General features: G+C 46.3%; 1 protein-coding gene across 10 annotated transcripts in view; it reads left to right on the top strand.

Annotated features, from left to right (window-relative positions):
- PAX2 (paired box 2) overlaps positions 1–18,654 on the top strand; it is a 143,941-nt gene that overhangs the window by 56,436 nt on the left and 68,851 nt on the right. For all 10 annotated transcript variants that reach the window (XM_082223631.1, XM_082223633.1, XM_082223629.1 and 7 more), the window contains 2 exons: positions 847–932; positions 10,984–11,103. In XM_082223631.1, coding sequence (XP_082079757.1) covers positions 847–932; positions 10,984–11,103 — 206 coding nt within the window. The remainder of the gene's footprint in view (positions 1–846; positions 933–10,983; positions 11,104–18,654) is intronic.

Below are 18,654 nucleotides of genomic sequence, written 5' to 3'. Positions count from 1 at the left end.
AAGGAAGATGTTAAGAACAATGGGTGGTATTCAACTAAATTTTACTCAAGAGTAGGTATGTTGAATTTAATGGCGCTAGCTTAGGCTCATTAACGTCAGGGGGGCTACTCTGAGTATAACTTGCAATTTCACCCGATGTTGATAATCCTTTCACCAATAAAAGGGATCCTCATAGAAAATGGCAAAGGCTATATGTCTTTTAAAAAATTCTTTACATGCTGCTAAACTTCCTAGACCATCCTTAAGGGCAGTTTACTCCAACCCGCTTCTTTCTCTTGTAAGAATCAAATTATAGCCCTAAACAGTTACTTCATTAAGTGAGATGCAAACCAACTCCCATAATGCATTGAGCTGAGTGGCTCTTGGTCACTGGTACACAAAGTGTATTTTCATACTAATAATAATAATTAATAATAATAATAATTCAAAACATACATTCTACATGCCTGAGTTTTCACTTGCAGTCTCCATCCTTCAGGTTCAGACTGGGGGTAGGGAGAAAAGGTGCATATTTTAATTTAGCTAATTTGAACTTTCAGAAGCAATATGCAAATTGAAACACAGCCACCTTTTGAAATCTGCACTTCTCTGAATTATCCCGTACAATTCTACTACCAAAAAAAAATTTAGAAATGCATATATTAGGAGAAACTGTTTTCAAAAGAATATGCATATTTTGCAAAATTGCATTCAAGAACATGAATGCTAAGAGAAGCGCTCGCTCAAATACGTTTTTCACATTTTCGTGAGGACTTTTAATCGGAATTTAAAAACTGACATGGAAACTTGGCAAATGAGCTTAGACGGATTTAATAGCTAGTATGTTTGTTTGTTCTATTTTGGCAGGATCATCCGAACCAAAGTGCAGCAGCCATTCCACCCAACACCAGATGGGAGTGCGACTGGAGTCACTGCACCTGGACATACTATAGGTAAGATGAAACCAGAGAGGTGGGGATGGCAGGGCGGGGCGGGGGGAGGGAGGGAGGGAGAAAGTAATGTCAGGAATTGAGTGGTCTCATGCACAGGTCCATAGCTGTCAACTTACAGATTTGAAAATAAGGAACCAGCAGCCTCGAAAATAAGGGATCAGCAGCCAAAATAAGGGATTTTGCTTAGCTTATACAGAAATCCGGCACTGATGGAGCCATGCTCCTTTTGCTGCCACTGACTGTGTTTTGCTGGGGGTTGGACTAAATGATCCTAAGAGTCTACAACTCCGACCAAAGAAGAGGGGCAGGCAAAACTGATGAACGACGTCGAGATGGCAAAGCTTACAGGCAGAATTAGAAACCAGGAAGAGGACCTCTTTAATAAAGAATGGGGAAAGTTTATAATTTAGCTGAAAAGCTATTGTAAAGATTTACATACATTGGTAGGATTGACAGAAAACTTGTAGTAAAAATTTGAACTATGGATGGACAAATGTTTTATAAAAATAGAGTTATGAAAGGGATGCAGAGGGGGAAATCACTAAATTAAGATGCTGCACTGGTTGAAGGGGATGCTAAGCAGCACGTCGGGGCTGCCATTGTCCTGGCACGAGAAGTTCCATCGGCCCTTCCCCGCCCATGAGGGGGGGGGGAGAGAATCTCGCCCACAAGCCCAACATGAGGCGGTAGCAGCATCACGGCAGCCGTTGATGCGCCGCCCTTCTGCATCCCTCCCCATCCCCTCCTCTTCCTCCTCCCTCAGGCAGCCTCCTCAGCCGCCACTGCCGCCTCCGGCTTCCCCTGGCAGCGCAGCAGAAGTCTCGCAAGAGAGGGGCTGCCTGCCCGCCCGCCGCAACCCGTTTCCTCACGACGCACCCCTGAGGGGAAAAGGGAGAGACGGAGACGCAGCAGCTCGTATGCGCGTTCTCTCTCACTCTCTCACGGCGGAGGACCCTGAGCTGCTGCTTCCCTCCTGAGCCGGGCGAGCATGAAACCCAGGGAATTTAAGGGACATCATCAATAAGGGACAGCAGCAGGACACGGCGCTGGGATAAGGGAGTTTCCCGCCAAATAAGGGACGGTTGACAGCTATGCACAGGTCCAGCACACAGTTAAACAAAAGGACAAGGTTAAGTGAGGCAAAGCTTTCATGAATGTCTCCCCAAGGCCCAAGGAGCATTGAGCCTGTCCTCTAGCTAGGCTTAGATCTTGGGCACAGAAGTTGTATGTTTGAGTGGCAGCTTGCAGCTGCTCTTCCAAGGCCCTCCTCATGTTTGTGCGAATGCTTTGCTGTCCCATTGCTTGGGGCACATCTATGCAGCAAACAAATCTTCCCTTTCGGAGGAGCAAGTTGCTGCCGCCGCCTCAGAAACCTGCCTTGTACCTGTGTGAAAAAATCCCTTGGAACCACAGTTAGCAATTAGAGCCCATTTCCTGCAGGATCAAAAACGCAGTGTGCCTCATATCCATGTACAGTACACATTTCAAAAAATGGTGTTGCTCTACGCAGGTTTTATAAGTGTGTGCACACAGAGGGAGTGATAGAAGTCTAAGCAGAGGCTAGAATTAATTGAATAGCCTTTTCCCCAGGGATACGACTTTTGTCTCATGGAAGTGAAAGGTACTTAAATTAGATCAGCTGCCAAATAATGTAAGTTTGCCAAAGAGGCGAGGGGGCAAATGTAGGAGCTGTCCTGTTCTCCAATGCCTAGACGTTCCTAGAACTTCTCCTCCAAAACACTGGAAGCTGGGATGCAGCTAGACTGCAGTGCAGGGAAGGAACAGCCTTTGAGGAAATGGGCATGCAGATTCTATTTCTGTGCCCAGCAGCCAAATATTCCTGTATACGGTCTGGAAGCTGAAAAAAAGGATACCAGAGTCTGTGCACATAGAGGGGTGGAACAGCTCAATCCAGCCTCCTTGAAGGTTTTTGCTCCAAAGATATAACCAGCTGTGGCCACTGGACTGTTCCCCAAGTCTGTGCATGGCACATTATCGCCTGAGTAATGTACAGTCAGGGACACGGGTGGCGCTGCGGGTTAAACCACAGAGCCTAGGACTTGCTGATCAGAAGGTCGGCGGTTCAAATCCCAGCGATGGGGTGAGCTCCCGTTGCTCGGTCCCTGCTCCTGCCAACCTAGCAGTTTGAAAGCACATCAAAGTGCAAGTAGATACCTTCTGGCGGGAAGGTAAACGGTGTTTCCGTGCGCTGCTCTGGTTTGCCAGAAGCGGCTTAGTCATGCTGGCCACATGACCCGGAAGCTGTCTGTGGACAAACGCCGGCTCCCACGGCCAGTAAAACGAGATGAGCGCCGCAACCCCAGAGTCGGTCACGACTGGACCTAAAGGGGTCCCTTTACCTTTTTAATGTACAGTCATACCTTGGTTTTCGAACAGTTTAGTTCTTGAACATTTTGGCTCCCAGGCGATCAAAAACCAGAAGTGACTGTTCCGGTTTACGAACTATTTTTGGAAGCTGAACGTCTGGCCGGGCTTCTGCAGCTTCCGATTGGCTGCAGGAGCTCCCTGCAGCCAATTGGAAGCTGCACTTAGGTTTCTAAATGTTTTGGAAGTTGAACAGACTTCTGGAACGGATTCTGTTCGACTTCCAAGGTACGACTGTATATTCATTAAAAGAGTTATGCAAGCATTCCCAGAAGTATAAATAAACAGTCCTCTCCAGTTTTATTATTCGTAATATAGTAGCACTAACTCCAATCCAATTGCTGTAGGTTGGTTGGGTGAGAGTAGAAATAGCCTTTCTGTTGCATTATTTACTCAAAAGGGGGTGGTGTGTACACCCACAGTAGAAAGGGGGGGATGAGCAGCCATGACTGGCCCTACCATTAGGCAAGGTGAGGCAATCACCAGACAACAGGCAGCAGTAGCTACCGGTGGCTTTTCTTCCTGAGCCCCTGGCCCTCTGTTGCCTCACTGCCCTCCTGAGGCTCCCCAATTTGGCCTGCTACCTTACGTGTGGTGGACAGTAAGTATCCTATTAACAGCATTCAGCCAGTTTTTGTATGTGGAATTGGGAGAGGCAACATCTTTCCCATCCTTCTGGCAACATAATAAATTAGGCTGGTCCTGTGTGCAGCCCTCCAAAGGGTTGTTAAAATCAGAGTGGGAAGATAATTTTTGCAAATGAAATTATAGTCACTGCAACTAGTGTCCAGACTTTATTCAAAGGGGGCCAGATTTGATGAAGTGAAGGGGCGTGAGGACTGACCAAAGTTATTGACCTTTTTTTAGGCATGAAGTTTTTAAAATATATTTTACCCCAAAGTTGTTGAGCTAAACTGCCTCAGGGGCAGATTAAACCGACCGGTGGGCCAGATAAGGCCCCCAAAACGGACTTTGGACATAGCTATGCAGACATTTTTGTTTGTTCCACAGGAACACTTGATTTTGAGGGGCAATGAGGGGGGAGCAACTCTCACATACAATAATTCTTCAGCATGGAGAAAGATACATTTCTCACTCACACCGTAGTATAACTAGGGCTCTTCTTTCCAGTATGTCTCCTTTCCCAGCTTTAAAACCCTATATGGCCTTGGCCCTGTATAGCTGAAGGAGCATCTCTACTCCCATCGTTCAGCCTGGACACCAAGATCCAGCTCTGAGGGTCTTCTGGTGGTTCCCTCATTGTGAGAAGTGAGGTTGCAGGGAACCAGGCAGAGGGCCTTCTCGGTAGTGGCCCCTGCCCTGTGGAACGCCCTCCCACCAGATGCCAAAGAGATAAACAATCCTATGACTTTTCACAGACATCTGAAGGCAGCCCTCTTTTGGGAAGCTTTTAATGTTTGATGTTTTGGTGTGTTCCTTTATACTTTGTTTGAAGCTGCCCAGAGTACAATCAGTCAGTCAGTCAGTCAATAAAATAATAAATACTTCATGACCATCCCTACTTGTTGTCCAAGGCCTCAGGATGCAGGGGTTGGTGTTCTTATCAGGGCTCCTTTCCCACCCACCTAGATTCCAACAGAAACTGCAGCATTCCTTGGTTTTTCCCTTCTTTAATCTATTATAGGTGATTTTCCAAGCTGCGGCCATTTTCTCCTCCACCTCCATGCTCATGAGACTGAAGCAGGTCCTTTCTCATAAACAAGTGATGGCCCCAGCTTCTGTCTGAAGGAGCCTTCTGGCTCATGAGGTGGTGATAGCACCGTGCTCTCCTTTTCTGGCATCAGCTGCCAAGGACACACATGGCTGTTCTGCGCTTCCATGTGCCAATGCTACTTTCTCCACAGTCCAGTTTGCTGGGGATGCGGGGAGCAATTTCAAGCTGCGATCTATTGCCATGGGAGCATTATGGAGGAAGCTGTTGTTGTTTGAACCATATTTGGGGCAAGAGGAGATAAAAGGTGCACCGGAGTGGCCTTGCCATCCCAAAGTCACCGCCTCACAGGTTTATCAAGGTTTATATTAATCAGCGTCAGTTGATTAATCCAGCGCATTAATCTGTTAGATCTCAGGTTACTTCCACGCCAGGTGTTTTGAGGTGGAATTCCCCATTCTTTGGCCTGTAAAAAAGAAGGTAGGGAAGATTCAGTTTCTGAAGCATGGGAAACAGTGAAGAAGAAGGAGTGCTTAAATCCATGAGTAAAATCAACATTTCAAGTCTTGGTCAGAACACATGTGCTCTGCTGTGCTGTGATTTTTTTCACAACACCTCCACAGAGACCTCGGCGTATTCTATTTATTTAAGCAATGAAATTTCATAAATTAACCTGCATGAATGAAAAAGACGTTCTGCGCAAAAATACTACTACTTCTTTTAAATAAATAAATGGCGCAAGCATTTTCAGGTGCGCCAACTTGGTGGGGGCACAAGGTGTCACCGGCCCCCTCAACAGCTTGGCACTGGATGGCTCAGTTGGTTAGAGTGCATTGCTAATACCAAGATTGCAAGTTTTCCATAAAAATATATATAATACTCTATATAATTTTTAATTAAATTTTCTAATTTACATTTCAAAATAGTCATTTAAACAACCTTAAATCAATTACTTCCTTTTTTCTCTTTCTGTGGTTCATTTTGCATACCACACATCCCTGCCTATTTACATGAACTAAACCATTCAGTAAGCCATTGTTACATCCATCCAAATTTATTTGCCTCTTGAATTTATCTTAATGCTACCAGTGTTTTGAAATGAACACAATTTTCACCCATATACGCAGTAAACATTTTCCTGTCTTCTTTAAATGTACATTCTTCTTGCTCTCTTATTCTATATGTTAAATCTGCAAGTTGCGTGTACAGTGGTGCCTCGCAAGACAAAATTAATTCGTTCCGCAAGTTTTTTCTTCTTGCGAGTTTTTCGTCTTGCGAAGCACAGTTTCCCATAGGAATGCATTGAAAATCAATTAATGCGTTCCTATGGAGACCGTCTGGGGACAGAGGGGAAGCGCTGCTCTGCCCCCTCTTTTGAAGCAAAGGGCGGAGAGGAGAAGTTCGCTTCTCCCCCTTGCCGCCCCTTGGTTCAAAAGGGGTCCAGGGAGAGAGGGGAAGGCTGTCCCCGGAGCTTGCAGGGCTGGCAACGGGGAGAAGCGATATTCTCCCCGCCGCCCCTTGCTTCAAAAGAGGTCCGAGGACAGCGGGGAAGACGTGCTGCGCTTCCCGCTGTCCCCGGAGCTTGTGGGGCAAGCTTTGTTTTGCGAAGCAAGCCCATAGGGAAATTCGTCTTGCGAAGCAACTCGAAAACGAAAAAACCTTTTGTTTTGAGAGTTTTTCGTCTCGCGAGGTGTTCGTCTTGCGGGGCACCACTGTATTCCGTCAGTTTAAGTTGCCATTCTTCTTTGGTTGGGACCTGGCTCATTTTCCATTTTGGGGATAGCAAAACACGGGCCGCAGTAGTAACATAAATAGTCCTTTTTGACATCTGGGAAATACCTTCTGACCTATCCTCAACAAAAAGGAATCTGGTGGTATTTTAAAAAGGTACTTTGAAACGTTTTTCCCCAGTTCATTGTAGATCATTTCCCAATACTCTTTTACCCTTTTACAAGTCCACCACATATGATAAACGTACCCTCAACCTCATTACATCTCCAGCACTTATCTGATTCGGACTTACACATTTTAGCAAGTCTACTCTGAGTTAAATACAGTGGTACCTCAGGTTAAGTATTTAATTTGTTCCGGAGGTCCGTACTTAGCCTGAAACTGTTCTTAACCTGAAGCACCACTTTAGCTAATGGGGCCTCCTGCTGCCGCCGTGCTGCCAGAGCACGATTTCTGTTCTCATCCTGAAGCAATATTCTTAACCTGAAGCACTATTTCTGGGTTAGTGGAGTCTGTAACCTGAAGCGTATGTAACCCGAGGTACCACGGTACCACCAAGATTGACCAAGATTGCAGCTTTGGTTCCTGTATGGGACAGCTGCATATTAGGATTGGACTAGATCTTCCAACTCTACAATTCTATGATTCTATAATATTTGTTGGAAATAGACTGAGCCGTCTCAGTGTTGAGAGGCTGGAGGAGACCGAGTGTGGAGCCAGATGTGGCGCCGCCTCATTGGCTGGCTCCTCCAGAGTGCTTGGCCTCCTTTAGATGATGTAACATTGCACGCCATGTGGGACCCAACTGATGTAATGCACATGCCTGTACGCCAGGCCCACTCAGTCTCAGGGGCAACTTGGCACCTCTGCACATGTGCAGGGCCGTATTTATGTTTGATGAGGCCCTAAGCTACTGAAGCTAATGGGGCCCTTTATATGTCCAGCTGTCCTTTGTCAACAACAAATTGTCGCTGTTTTTTGTGTTGACTATATGCTATATGGTACCCTATATATAGAAATGAGTAAACCAGTGATATTTTAGGGAGCAGGCTAGCAGGCAGGGCCCATGACTTACAACATAGGAACCTACACAACACAAAACACTGTTGCTGTATGTAGGTTTTATTTTATTTGTTTTTTATCTTATATTTTGGAAATGTACATCCATTTTTTTCCCTTTAAATTTTTGAGGGGTCCCCAAGAGAGTGGAGCCCTAAGCTATAGCTTGTTTAGCTTATACGTAAATCTGGCACGGTACATGTGCTATCTACATCTCTAAAAGTAAAGATAAAGGGACCCCTGACCATTAGGTCCAGTCGTGGCTGACTCTGGGGTTGCGGCGCTCATCTCGCTTTACTGGCCGAGGGAGCCAGCGTACAGCTTCCAGGTCATGCGACCAGCATGACTAAGCCTCTTCTGGCGAACCAGAGCAGCGCACGGAAACGCCGTTTACCTTCCTGCCGGAGCGGTACCTATTTATCTACTTGCACTTTGATGTGCTTTCGAACTGCTAGGTGGGCAGGAGCAGGGACCGAGCAACGGGAGCTCACCCCGTCGCGGGGATTCGAACCACCGACCTTCTGATCAGCAAGTCCTAGGCTCTGTGGTTTAACCCACAGCGCCACCCGCGTCCCTATCTACACCTCTAGCTCACACCAAAGGGCAGCGCGAAACAAGCAGGAACCCAACAGGTGCAAGGAGACACCTTTATTAGTCCGAGTAAGTGGTATAGATTCCAACGTTTCTTTAAAAGCAATTAGCTCTTCTCTAGGGGACTGTCAGAATCAGGATTAGCTCAAATCTATTGCAGGCTCAGCTGCCACGGAGGGAGTCCGTATGTCAGTGGCTCATTTTGGAGCTAGTCATCTAAGAAACTGTAATAGATGTAGCCTATTTCTTTTTCTGTCAGGCCCCTGATGAAGAGCTAATTGTTCAAAAGAGGTTGGGATTTATTCCTCTTGGATGAATATGCTTGTTCCCTGCAACTGCTGAATTTCTGGTTCTTCAGAAGTTAGGTTCTTGCTACTTCTCCACCTGCAGTCTTTGTACATACTGATGTTAAAAATAGTGATTGATATATATAAATTATAGTACAAATTAGTCTAGCAAATGAATTGGTTGATTATTGCAACCCGAATTTATATATTTGGATCCTGATACTGACGGTTTTGTAGTCGTTTTGAACTGTTCTGTTGATGTAACTGGGAATAGCTCATATTTTCCCCAAATTGATTTCTAAAAGCTCCTTAGAGCTATATTTTCTTTCTGGCAATAGTCATTTTGCTTACTAGATGGTTAAGTTTTCTATGGTTAAGGTATGGGAAACGGCCGCCTTTGCAAAGGTGGCAGGTGACCAAAATGCAAGTTGTGACTTTGTTTAATTATAATTTATTAACAGATAGAATAGACAGAATTGCAAGCAGAAAGCCAGTCTATCAATTAAAGGCGCTTATTAGAAAGCTTATCAGGAATTCCTTGATCAGAAATTTAGTAAGGGGAGGTTAGTTGCTCAAAACCTGCCATCACCAGTCTTGTCCCAGAATGCACAGCAAGAGGATATTGTGTATTTTGTTGGTTGCACATTAAGATGTTCCTGAGCAATGTGTTCCAGTACATTCTCTTGATCTGGGGAGTGCTGCAGGAATGGCTTTCTAATTCCTGCTTAAGATCTTAGTGGTGTCTGCATATCTGCTTAAACAGTACCCCTTCTGGGATACTCCTTGCAGACCGAGATTACTCTGTGTCCCAGAACCCCTAAAATGTGCAGAGATTCTGTGGCTAGCTTAGGGTTTCCTTGGCTGATAAACTGAGGAAGGAGGGGTTCCCCAGGGGCAGGAAATTTTGAAACCACAGCAGCGAGGGATTTTATAGTGGTGGTGGCAATGGTGATGAGACGCCTGGCAGTGATTGGCCGTGGTGCCCTGATGTCACAGAGAGGAAAGGCAGGCGGAATAGACTAAGGTTATTATTTGCTGAGTTTGGCAACGGGTTTGCAGTGCTCAGTTGCTGGCGAAAGTGGGCCACAGCGATGTGGGGAGATGGCTCTACATTCCCATTTCGCCTCAGGTGCTAAAACAGGACAGACTCGTTTAACTTGTGTTGGGATGCAGATACTTACCCTGGAAGGAAAATGGGATTTTGCTGGTTAGTTGTACAGTCATATGGGAAATGTGTTGTTTAACTGGGTGACACTTATCAGCAACAGTGAGCTCCAGTAACCAATTACAGTGGTATCTTGGTTCGCAAACGGCTTAGTTGTTGAACAAATCGGCTCCCAAACGCTGCAAACCCAGAAGTTCTGGTTTGCGAACGTTTTTCGGAAGCCAAACGTCTGGCGCAGCTTCCGTTTGAGTACAGGAAGCTCCTGCAGCCAATCAGAAGCTGCGCCTTGGTTTTTGAACAGTTTCGGGAGTCGAACGGACAGTTTCGGGAGTCGAACCCGCCAACCCGCCATGCCTAGTCTTGTGGAATGCTCTTCCAACAGAGATTCAGGAGGCATCTTCAATTTTTATGCATTTCCTGAAAACTTTTCTAATCTGCTAGGCTTCTGCAGACAATTAAAGAGAGAGAGGGGAAAATATATTCTTTTTACAGTTAGACTGTGATCTATGATTTTGGTTTTTTATAGGAGATTATATATATGTGTGTGTGTTGTACAGTGCTTTGATTTTTACTATTATTAAAAAAATGCATTATACACATTTCCATTCTGAAAATAAGTAAATAAATCCTACGCACAACGGAGTCTTGTAAAACACAAACCAAAATAGACATACAGTGGTACCTCGGGTTAAGTACTTAATTCGTTCCGGAGGTCTGTTCTTAACCTGAAACTGTTCTTAACCTGAAGCACCACTTTAGCTAATGGGGCCTCCTGCTGCCACTGCACGATTTCTGTTCTCATCCTGAAGCAAAGTTCTTAACCCGAGGTAATATTTCTGGGTTAGCGGAGTCTGTAACCTGAAGCGTCTGTAACCCGAGGTACCACTGTAGGCGAATTCGGTTGTAGAGCTGGGGTTTCCGGTGTAACCAGGAGAATTCTAGCCAGCCTTGAACATCCTGAGATAGGTTGTGTGACAGAAATAAGTGTTTTGCAAAGGATTTACAAGCTATGTTGACTACTGAAAGGCATTTTTTTGCGAAGGGGTGGGGTCTCCTTTAGCGGGGTGAGCAGGGCTACCTTTGGAGAGGCTAGGGTGTGCTCCTGTAGCTTTCTACCTTCTGCTCTCCTCATGGGCCTCTCTCCCTTTTCATTTTGTCCAGTTCCCAGTACAGCCTCCCCTCCCGTCTCCAGTGCCTCCAATGATCCGGTGGGCTCCTACTCCATTAATGGGATTCTGGGGATTCCTCGGTCGAATGGAGAGAAGAGGAAACGTGACGAAGGTAGGGGGAGGGAGGGGTTCATCCCCCCTTTTTATTTCCTTTTTCTTTCTCCCCCCTATGCTCTGCCCCTCTCATTCCCATTCTCTTTGCCCTCCCTCTTACCATCCCTAAGCTCCAGTTTTGGACCAGGATTCGCAGGTGCTTTGCATATTGGATTAGTCGTAGATTAGGGATGGTTCCCCATCACCACCACCACCACAACAACTCGTCTGGCCCGGAAAGTCTTTCATGACCAGCTGAATTCTCGTTAGGAGGCAAAGCCAGCCGATTTCGTTCCCGGAGCCAAGGCACAAACTCCCCTCCCGGTTTCTAGATGGAGCCTTGGACTCACACCAAGGTGGCTTATCCTGAATTCCTAATCAAAGGCAGCAAAAGGGTGATTCTGGAAAGATCCACTTTGTATACCCAACCCCCTAGAAATATTTAAGACAAGAAACAAAACCCGGCTTTCAGGGCCAGGTAAGAGAAGGTTTAGGAATGTCAGAATTATTTTTAAGGAGAGAGAGACAGCTGTTGTTTTTTGGCACCCTACAAATAAAACATGCCTTCAGAATTGAAAAACGGGGGAAAATATACTCCTCTTTTTGCCAATCTCTTTAGCTCATGGTTTGCAAGCCCAAAATGAAAGAATTAAGTTGTGCAATGTATTTGATCTATGCGATCTTCTACAGCAGTGTTTCCCAAACGTTTTTGGGCAACGGCACACCTGTTTACCGGAAAAAAATCTCGCGGCACACCACCATTAAAGCCCCGCCCCGTGACGTCAGCGCGCAGCGTCACGCCGGGAGGGACGCACAAAAGTGAACGTTTTTTCCCTTCCCCTTGCCGGGGTGGGAGGAGGCAGCAGAGCGAGGGACTGAGGGACGGCGGCAGCTGAGGCGGCGGCGGCTGTTGTGGTGGTGGCGGCAATAGCGGGTGGAGGAGGAGCCGTCGCCGGGAGTTGCTGCTGCTGCTGTTGCTGCTGCTGCCCGGACATGCCGGCCTCCTCCTCCTCCGCTGTCGCGCGCGCTGCCCCGCCACTCAGCACCACCACCGCGGAGCCGCCCCCGGGCTCGGGCCGCCTCCCACCTCCATGGCGGCGGCAGCGGCGGCTCCCTCCTTCAGCAGCGGCGCGGCCCGCTCGCGCCTCAAGCGCCGCTCCGGCAGCCTTTGTGTCCCTCGGCGGCCGCCGTCGCCGCCCGTTTCCATGGCAGCGCCGCGGCGGGGCCTAGCTGGTGGGGCCGCCGCCGTCGTCGTGGCCGCGGCCGGGGGAGCCCCCTCTTCATCCCGCCCGCCCGGCTGCTCCGGGACGGGGCTCGGCCGCTCCTCGGGCTCGCCGCCGCTCGACGCGGATCCTCGCCGCCGCCGCCTCTCGCCGCCCGACTCGCCCGCCTCCCTCCCACGGCACACCAGCCGGTGTCTCACGGCACACTAGTGTGCCGCGGAACACCGGTTGGGAAACACTGTTCTACAGATTAGCTTCTCTGGTGTCTCTGCCTTTAAGTCGCCCGCGACTGGACCTAACGGTCAGGGGTCCCTTTAGGCTTTGCACACTGACGAATGTGATTTTTGGGAAGCTTTCAGAAAAAGGTAGAGATATAATTTCATTTCTTTCCGGAAGGGTATGTTTTTATGCGCAGCACCACAACTAATTCATAGCCTTTCACTAGGCAATGGTGACTTTTGCCTATACTATTCCATCAAACGCTGATCTCCACATGCCAGTCCATGTTGCCAGGTACCAATATTGCTTCCTGAAAATGTAGATGGTCTCCGTTTGTTTCCAGCTGGTATATGCTCAGTGTTTGTTGGCATGAACTGATATGCGCACTCATGTGCATCAATGATATGGAGAGAACTCTGTGCTTATAAACACAGTGAAAACCCTTGGCTCAAGCTTGATAGTCATGTGTGAAATGATACCGCCCAGATGAAAATTTTAACTGGGGAAAAAAAACTGAGAAGAAAAAATGGATGTGGGCAAAGCAATTGCTGGTGGCAGGATTGTTACCATAGGAGCTGGTGGTGAGGCTGAGGGTGTGATTTGTGATCGATGCTCAGCAATCGTTGGTTCCCCTTCTGCAATGCAGAACAAAAACACTGGAAATATGTGGTGGTTGTAAAGATAAATGAATGAGCGTACAATGTGCTTCGAACGTTCAAAAAGCACAATATAAACGAACACTGTTGTGTTGTTATTGTTCTAATCAATTTTGAAGGGCTGCATGGACTCCTGAGAGAATAATAGCACAATTGTATGTCTACTAAGTCCCATAGAATTCAATGGAACTTGTTGCCAGGTCAGAGAAAACACCTGAAAGTAAACTCCATTGGGCTTAATGGGACTTACTTCTAAGTAATAATAATAATAATATTTATACCCTGTCCATCTGGCTGGGTTGCCCCAGCCACTCTGTAGAGGCATATGCTGCCAGGCTACAATTCAATGTTTATTTACCTCAAACCACATCAAACTCATTGAGACATATAGAGGATTGTAAAAAAACTATGGTGACATATGCTTTTATTTTATTTACTTATTGTGTTTATATCCCACCTTTTTCTCCAAGGAAGCAACCCTGTGAAGTAGGTTAGGCTGAGAGGCAGCAACTCAGCCAAGGTCACTCAGTTACTTTCTTGGCTGAGGGGGAATTTGAACCCTAGTATCCCACTACATCGGGACGCGGGTGGCGCTGTGGGTTAAACCACAGAGCCTAAGACTTGCTGATCAGAAGCTTGGCGGTTTGAATCCCCGTGACGGGGTGAGCTCCCGTTGCTCGGTCCCAGCTCCTGCCAACCTAGCAGTTAGAAAGCACGTCAAAGTGCAAGTAGATAAATAGGTACTGCTCCGGCGGGAAGGTAAATGGCGTTTCCGTGCGCTGCTCTGGTTCGCCAGAAGCGGCTTAGTCATGCTGGCCACATGACCCGGAAGCTGTCTGCAGACAAACGCCGGCTCCCTCGGCCAGTAAAGCGAGATGAGCGCGCAACCCCAGAGTCAGTCACGATTGGACCTAATGGTCAGGGGTCCCTTTACATTTACCTTTATCCCACTACATCAGATCGACTCTCCACACTGCCTGCCAGCAAGATGCAGAGTTTTCTTTTCTTTTCTTTTCTTTTCGAAGTTTCTAGCCCTCCTGGAAAGAAAGTTGTAACACAAAATGTGCAGGCAATCATCTCAGCGATTTCTGTGAAACGAGCCTGCCTCTCGCTGCTTCCACTTTTCAGTATTTTTAGCCTGTGAGTGAAGTCAGAGTTGTGCTTAGATGCCAGGCTAAATCCCTGGGGTCCTAAAGAGCTCATATTTACCCCTCTCCTTTAACGCACTTTTCTTTCCTGCTTCTCCCTCATTTTCTAGTCCTTGGAACCTCCATTGTTTGCCCTTCTTTTCTTTCTAGGAACTGCAATACATCTTTCTTGTGGGGGGATAATCTAAGCTTAGGTTCTCCCTAGAAGCTATTCTCTGCAAATGCTACAGCCTAATAGTTGTTAGGCTGGGTAGGTGTTAAAGAACACACACACACACACACACACACACACACCCGGCAAATGGGAAATACAAACAATTTGCAAAGAGACTTAGGCATATCTCCTGCTCTGCGGGAACTGAAGAATTCATGGTATAGTCAATGTACAGTACAATGATGTACATGTCTACTCAGAAGTAAATCTCTTTGTTTTTAATGGGTCTAACTCCCAGGTACACACTGGTGCAAAACAAGGACTACTTAAATATAGACAGATATAGAATAATCTGATAAGCTTAAACACAATTAAATTATTACTAATAAAATAAACAATATATTACAACATCCTAATAGTTTTCTCGCTGGCTTTGCAGTTTGGGCAGGACAGTGCTTTTGCTGGGAAAATTAGGGAAAGTACGACCTGTACTGATTAAAAAAATTAAAACAATTTTTGTACCCAGTATAAAATCATAAGTGCCCAAGGTAAAATAAGACGTGAAAAGAAAAACAATTGTTAAGATACACCCGTGTGAAAAAAGACAAAAAACACCCCTTATAGGCTCACAAGGTTGTTACTGTGCTTATCCTAAACTTAGCCTCATACGGTGCTTTTATGGATTCAGCCTGTATGCTTTTCCTTACTATTCTACCTGTAATTTTTTTATTTTAAAAAATCCCACTGCTTTATCATTTTTAAATTTGTTACATTTCCACAGCACCATTCATCCGAAGATTACAAAGAAGTTTACAATATAAATACACAAAAATGCATACCATAATAACAAACAAAAACAATTACACACAAACACACACACCCCAGTTTAATAGGTCGTGGAGTGTTTAATTAGCCAAAGGCCTGGGAGGAGGAGAACGTTTTTGCCTGTCACCTAAAGATATGTAATGAAGGAACCAGGCAAGCCTTCCTGGGGAGAGCGTTCCACAAGCGGGGAGTCACCACTTTCGTTTTAAGAATGAAAGTGGGTCACTTGGCTTTCCACAGCCCCAGTGACTACAGGCCTGGAAGTAAGCTCAGCTGAATGGGATTTATGCATCTAAAACTTGCAGTAACCAGGCCAGATTAAGATTGGATGAAGCTTTGTTGTTGTTGTTGTTTAGTCGTTTAGTCGTGTCCGACTCTTCGTGACCCCATGGACCAGAGCACGCCAGGCACTCCTGTCTTCCACTGCCTCCCGCAGTTTAGTCAAACTCATGCTGGTAGCTTCGAGAACACTGTCCAACCATCTTGTCCTCTGTCGTCCCCTTCTCCTTGTGCCCTCCATCTTTCCCAACATCAGGGTCTTTTCCAGGGAGTCTTCTCTTCTCATGAGGTGGCCAAAGTATTGGAGCCTCAGCTTCAGGATCTGTCCTTCCAGTGAGCACTCAGGGCTGATTTCCTTCAGAATGGAGAGGTTTGATCTTCTTGCAGTCCATGGGGCTCTCAAGAGTCTCCTCCAGCACCATAATTCAAAAGCATCCATTCTTCGGCGATGAAGCTTTAGGGCTGTTTTAATCTGTAGGGGGCGGAGGGCCTTGGCTGTTTATACTGCAGAGATGCATCACTCTGGTTAAAGGCGCCCCAATTGGATGCCTCTGATACAAGCACAAAGTCTTCACTTGCACTCATTTTATGCCTCCTTCTTCTGAACAGCCATGCGGGGTGGGCTAAGCTCAGAGTTGGTGAGTGACCCAAGGTGAGCAAAAAGAATAAGAGTTAAAATGAGAAAATGCACATGGTCAATGTATTTTCTTTTTGTTTACCAGGGTCTGCATAATATTTTGTTGTTTGTGAAACAGAAGTCCACAATTTTTTTTTTGTAGTTTTTAAGATAACGCAAGTCACCTTATTTTATGCATTCCTATTTAGGGAAACTAGAGATGCGGGTGGCGCTGTGGGTTAAACCACAGAGCCTAGGACTTGCCGATCAGAAGGTTGGCGGTTCGAATCCCCGCGACGGGGTGAGCTCCCGTTGCTCGGTCCCAGCTCCTGCCAACCTAGCAATTCAAAAGCTCACAGTGCAAGTAGATAAATAGGTACCACTCTGGCGGGAAGGTAAACGGCATTTCCGTGCGCTGCTCTGGTTTGCCAGAAGCGGCTTAGTCATGCTGGCCACATGACCCAGAAGCTGTACGCCGGCTCCCTCGGCCAATAAAGTGAGATGAGCGCCGCAACCCCAGTCGGTCACGACTGGACCTAATGGTCAGGCGTCCCTTTACCTTTACCTATTTAGGGAAAGGGACCCCTGATTTTAAGAATAGCACCAGGACTCACAACTACCTCGATCTGGCCTTGAATTTAGGCAATCACATCTGTCCAGGTCGGCTCCAACCCACAAAAACCGATGCCCCAAGTAAATGTATCAATCTTGAGGGTACCACAACGCTCGTAATTGTTTTTGCTGCAACGGACCAATAAGGAATAGGGAATCACACTTATTGTCCATTTTAGGGTGGACAAAAATAAGTTGAGGCATAGTACTTGCTTGCCTGTGTCTATGTAACTGTAGGAACAAGAGAGGCTGTAACTTATAGATTGAAGAGATCTCCAGATTAGGGTCCCACACAGGAGCGACAGAGACATCAGCTTGTGGAAACCCACTTAAGACCTAGAGAGGTGTGATGCTAGAGTGGCCTGGTATCTCAAATGTCATAATTGCTGCCTTCCCAAATCAAGAAATAAGTGGTTTGAGCTTTCCCTCCATTTCTGGCCCCGAGCCAAATGTAATTGAGACAAAGCGAAGGGGGAAAGAAATGTTTGCAAAGCTTACTCTTGATTAAGTTGAGCAATTCAGTGGGGAAAGGATTAAGCAAGGGAACGCACTGTGTCAAGTTCCTGAGGGAAGTGAGACCCCTGCCGAAAGTGGGTGAAGGTTCTGCTACCTTTGGTAAGCAAAAGAATGATGTCCATCAACATTTGGTGATCTCCTTCTTTCGGTCCACAATAGAAAGTGTCCTTTCATACTGCATCACGGTGTGGTAGGCTGGTTTCACATCAACTTATAGGAAGTGCCTACAGAGGGTGGTGAATACAGCACAAGATATTATGGGCTGTCCCGTGAATCCGCTAGATGACATCGCGGAAGGACGTTGCCTCAGGAGAGTGGGGAAAATTCTCAGGGATGATTCACACCCTGGCTGGTTGTACAAGTGACAATAAAGTATAAAGTAAAGTATATTTCCAGTGAACAGTACAGTGGTACCTCAGGTTAAGTACTTAATTCATTCCGGAGGTCCGTTCTTAACCTGAAACTGTTTTTAACCTGAAGCACCACTTTAGCTAATGGGGCCTCCTGCTGCTGCCGCGCCGCCGGAGCCTGATTTCTGTTCTTATTCTGAAGCAAAGTTCTTAACCTGAAGCACTATTTCTGGGTTAGCGGAGTCTGTAACCTAAAGCGTATGTAACCCGAGGTACCACTGTACTTGGGAAGAACACAACCTTCAAATGTTTGCACAGACTGGGAGTACACCATAGAAAACCATTTGTTCCAATTTAGTGGTAAAACATGATTTTCCCTGGGGAAAGACAAACAAACACTCAAAGCTGGAAAGCCCAGACTGTCCAAGTGTCCCTATTTTCCAGGGAAACTCCCAGATTTACAGAAGCCATCTCGGTTTCTGATTTCATCCTGGAATGTCTCGCTTTTCCTTGGGACGTCCCTATTTCCATCGGAGAAATGTTGGAGGGTATGGAGTTATGGGAGTAACAACTGGTGTGACTTAATCATAGGGTCCAGGATGCCTTTAAAAAAGCTCTGATAAACATCTGGGTTTTTTTATTAGCAAAAGGGACCCTTGGTGAGGGTGGTTTCTCTTTTTATTGAAAACCATTATTTCCATCCTAATCTTTTAGCAGACAGTCTTCAGCCTTTCATCATAGCATGCTTTCCAAACACTTTTGTTATCTTGCTCACCTCAGTTGTCCAGTTTGTTCCTTGCTTTATAAAACAACAAACCTGAAGGGATGTCTAACAACACACCACAAACCCTACAAGTGTCCCTATTTTCCAAGGACAGTCTGGAATTTACAGAAGCCATTCCAGTTTCTGATTTGATCCTGGAATGTCCCGCTTTTCCTTAGGATGTCCCTATTTTCATCAGATAAATGTTG

This window comes from Podarcis vaucheri (assembly GCF_965113315.1).
Source record: "Podarcis vaucheri genome assembly, chromosome: 5".
Taxonomy (NCBI): Eukaryota; Metazoa; Chordata; class Lepidosauria; order Squamata; family Lacertidae; genus Podarcis; species Podarcis vaucheri.
The sequence above is the reverse complement of the archived record's forward strand: the minus strand, read 5'-3'. Positions and strand labels throughout refer to the sequence as shown.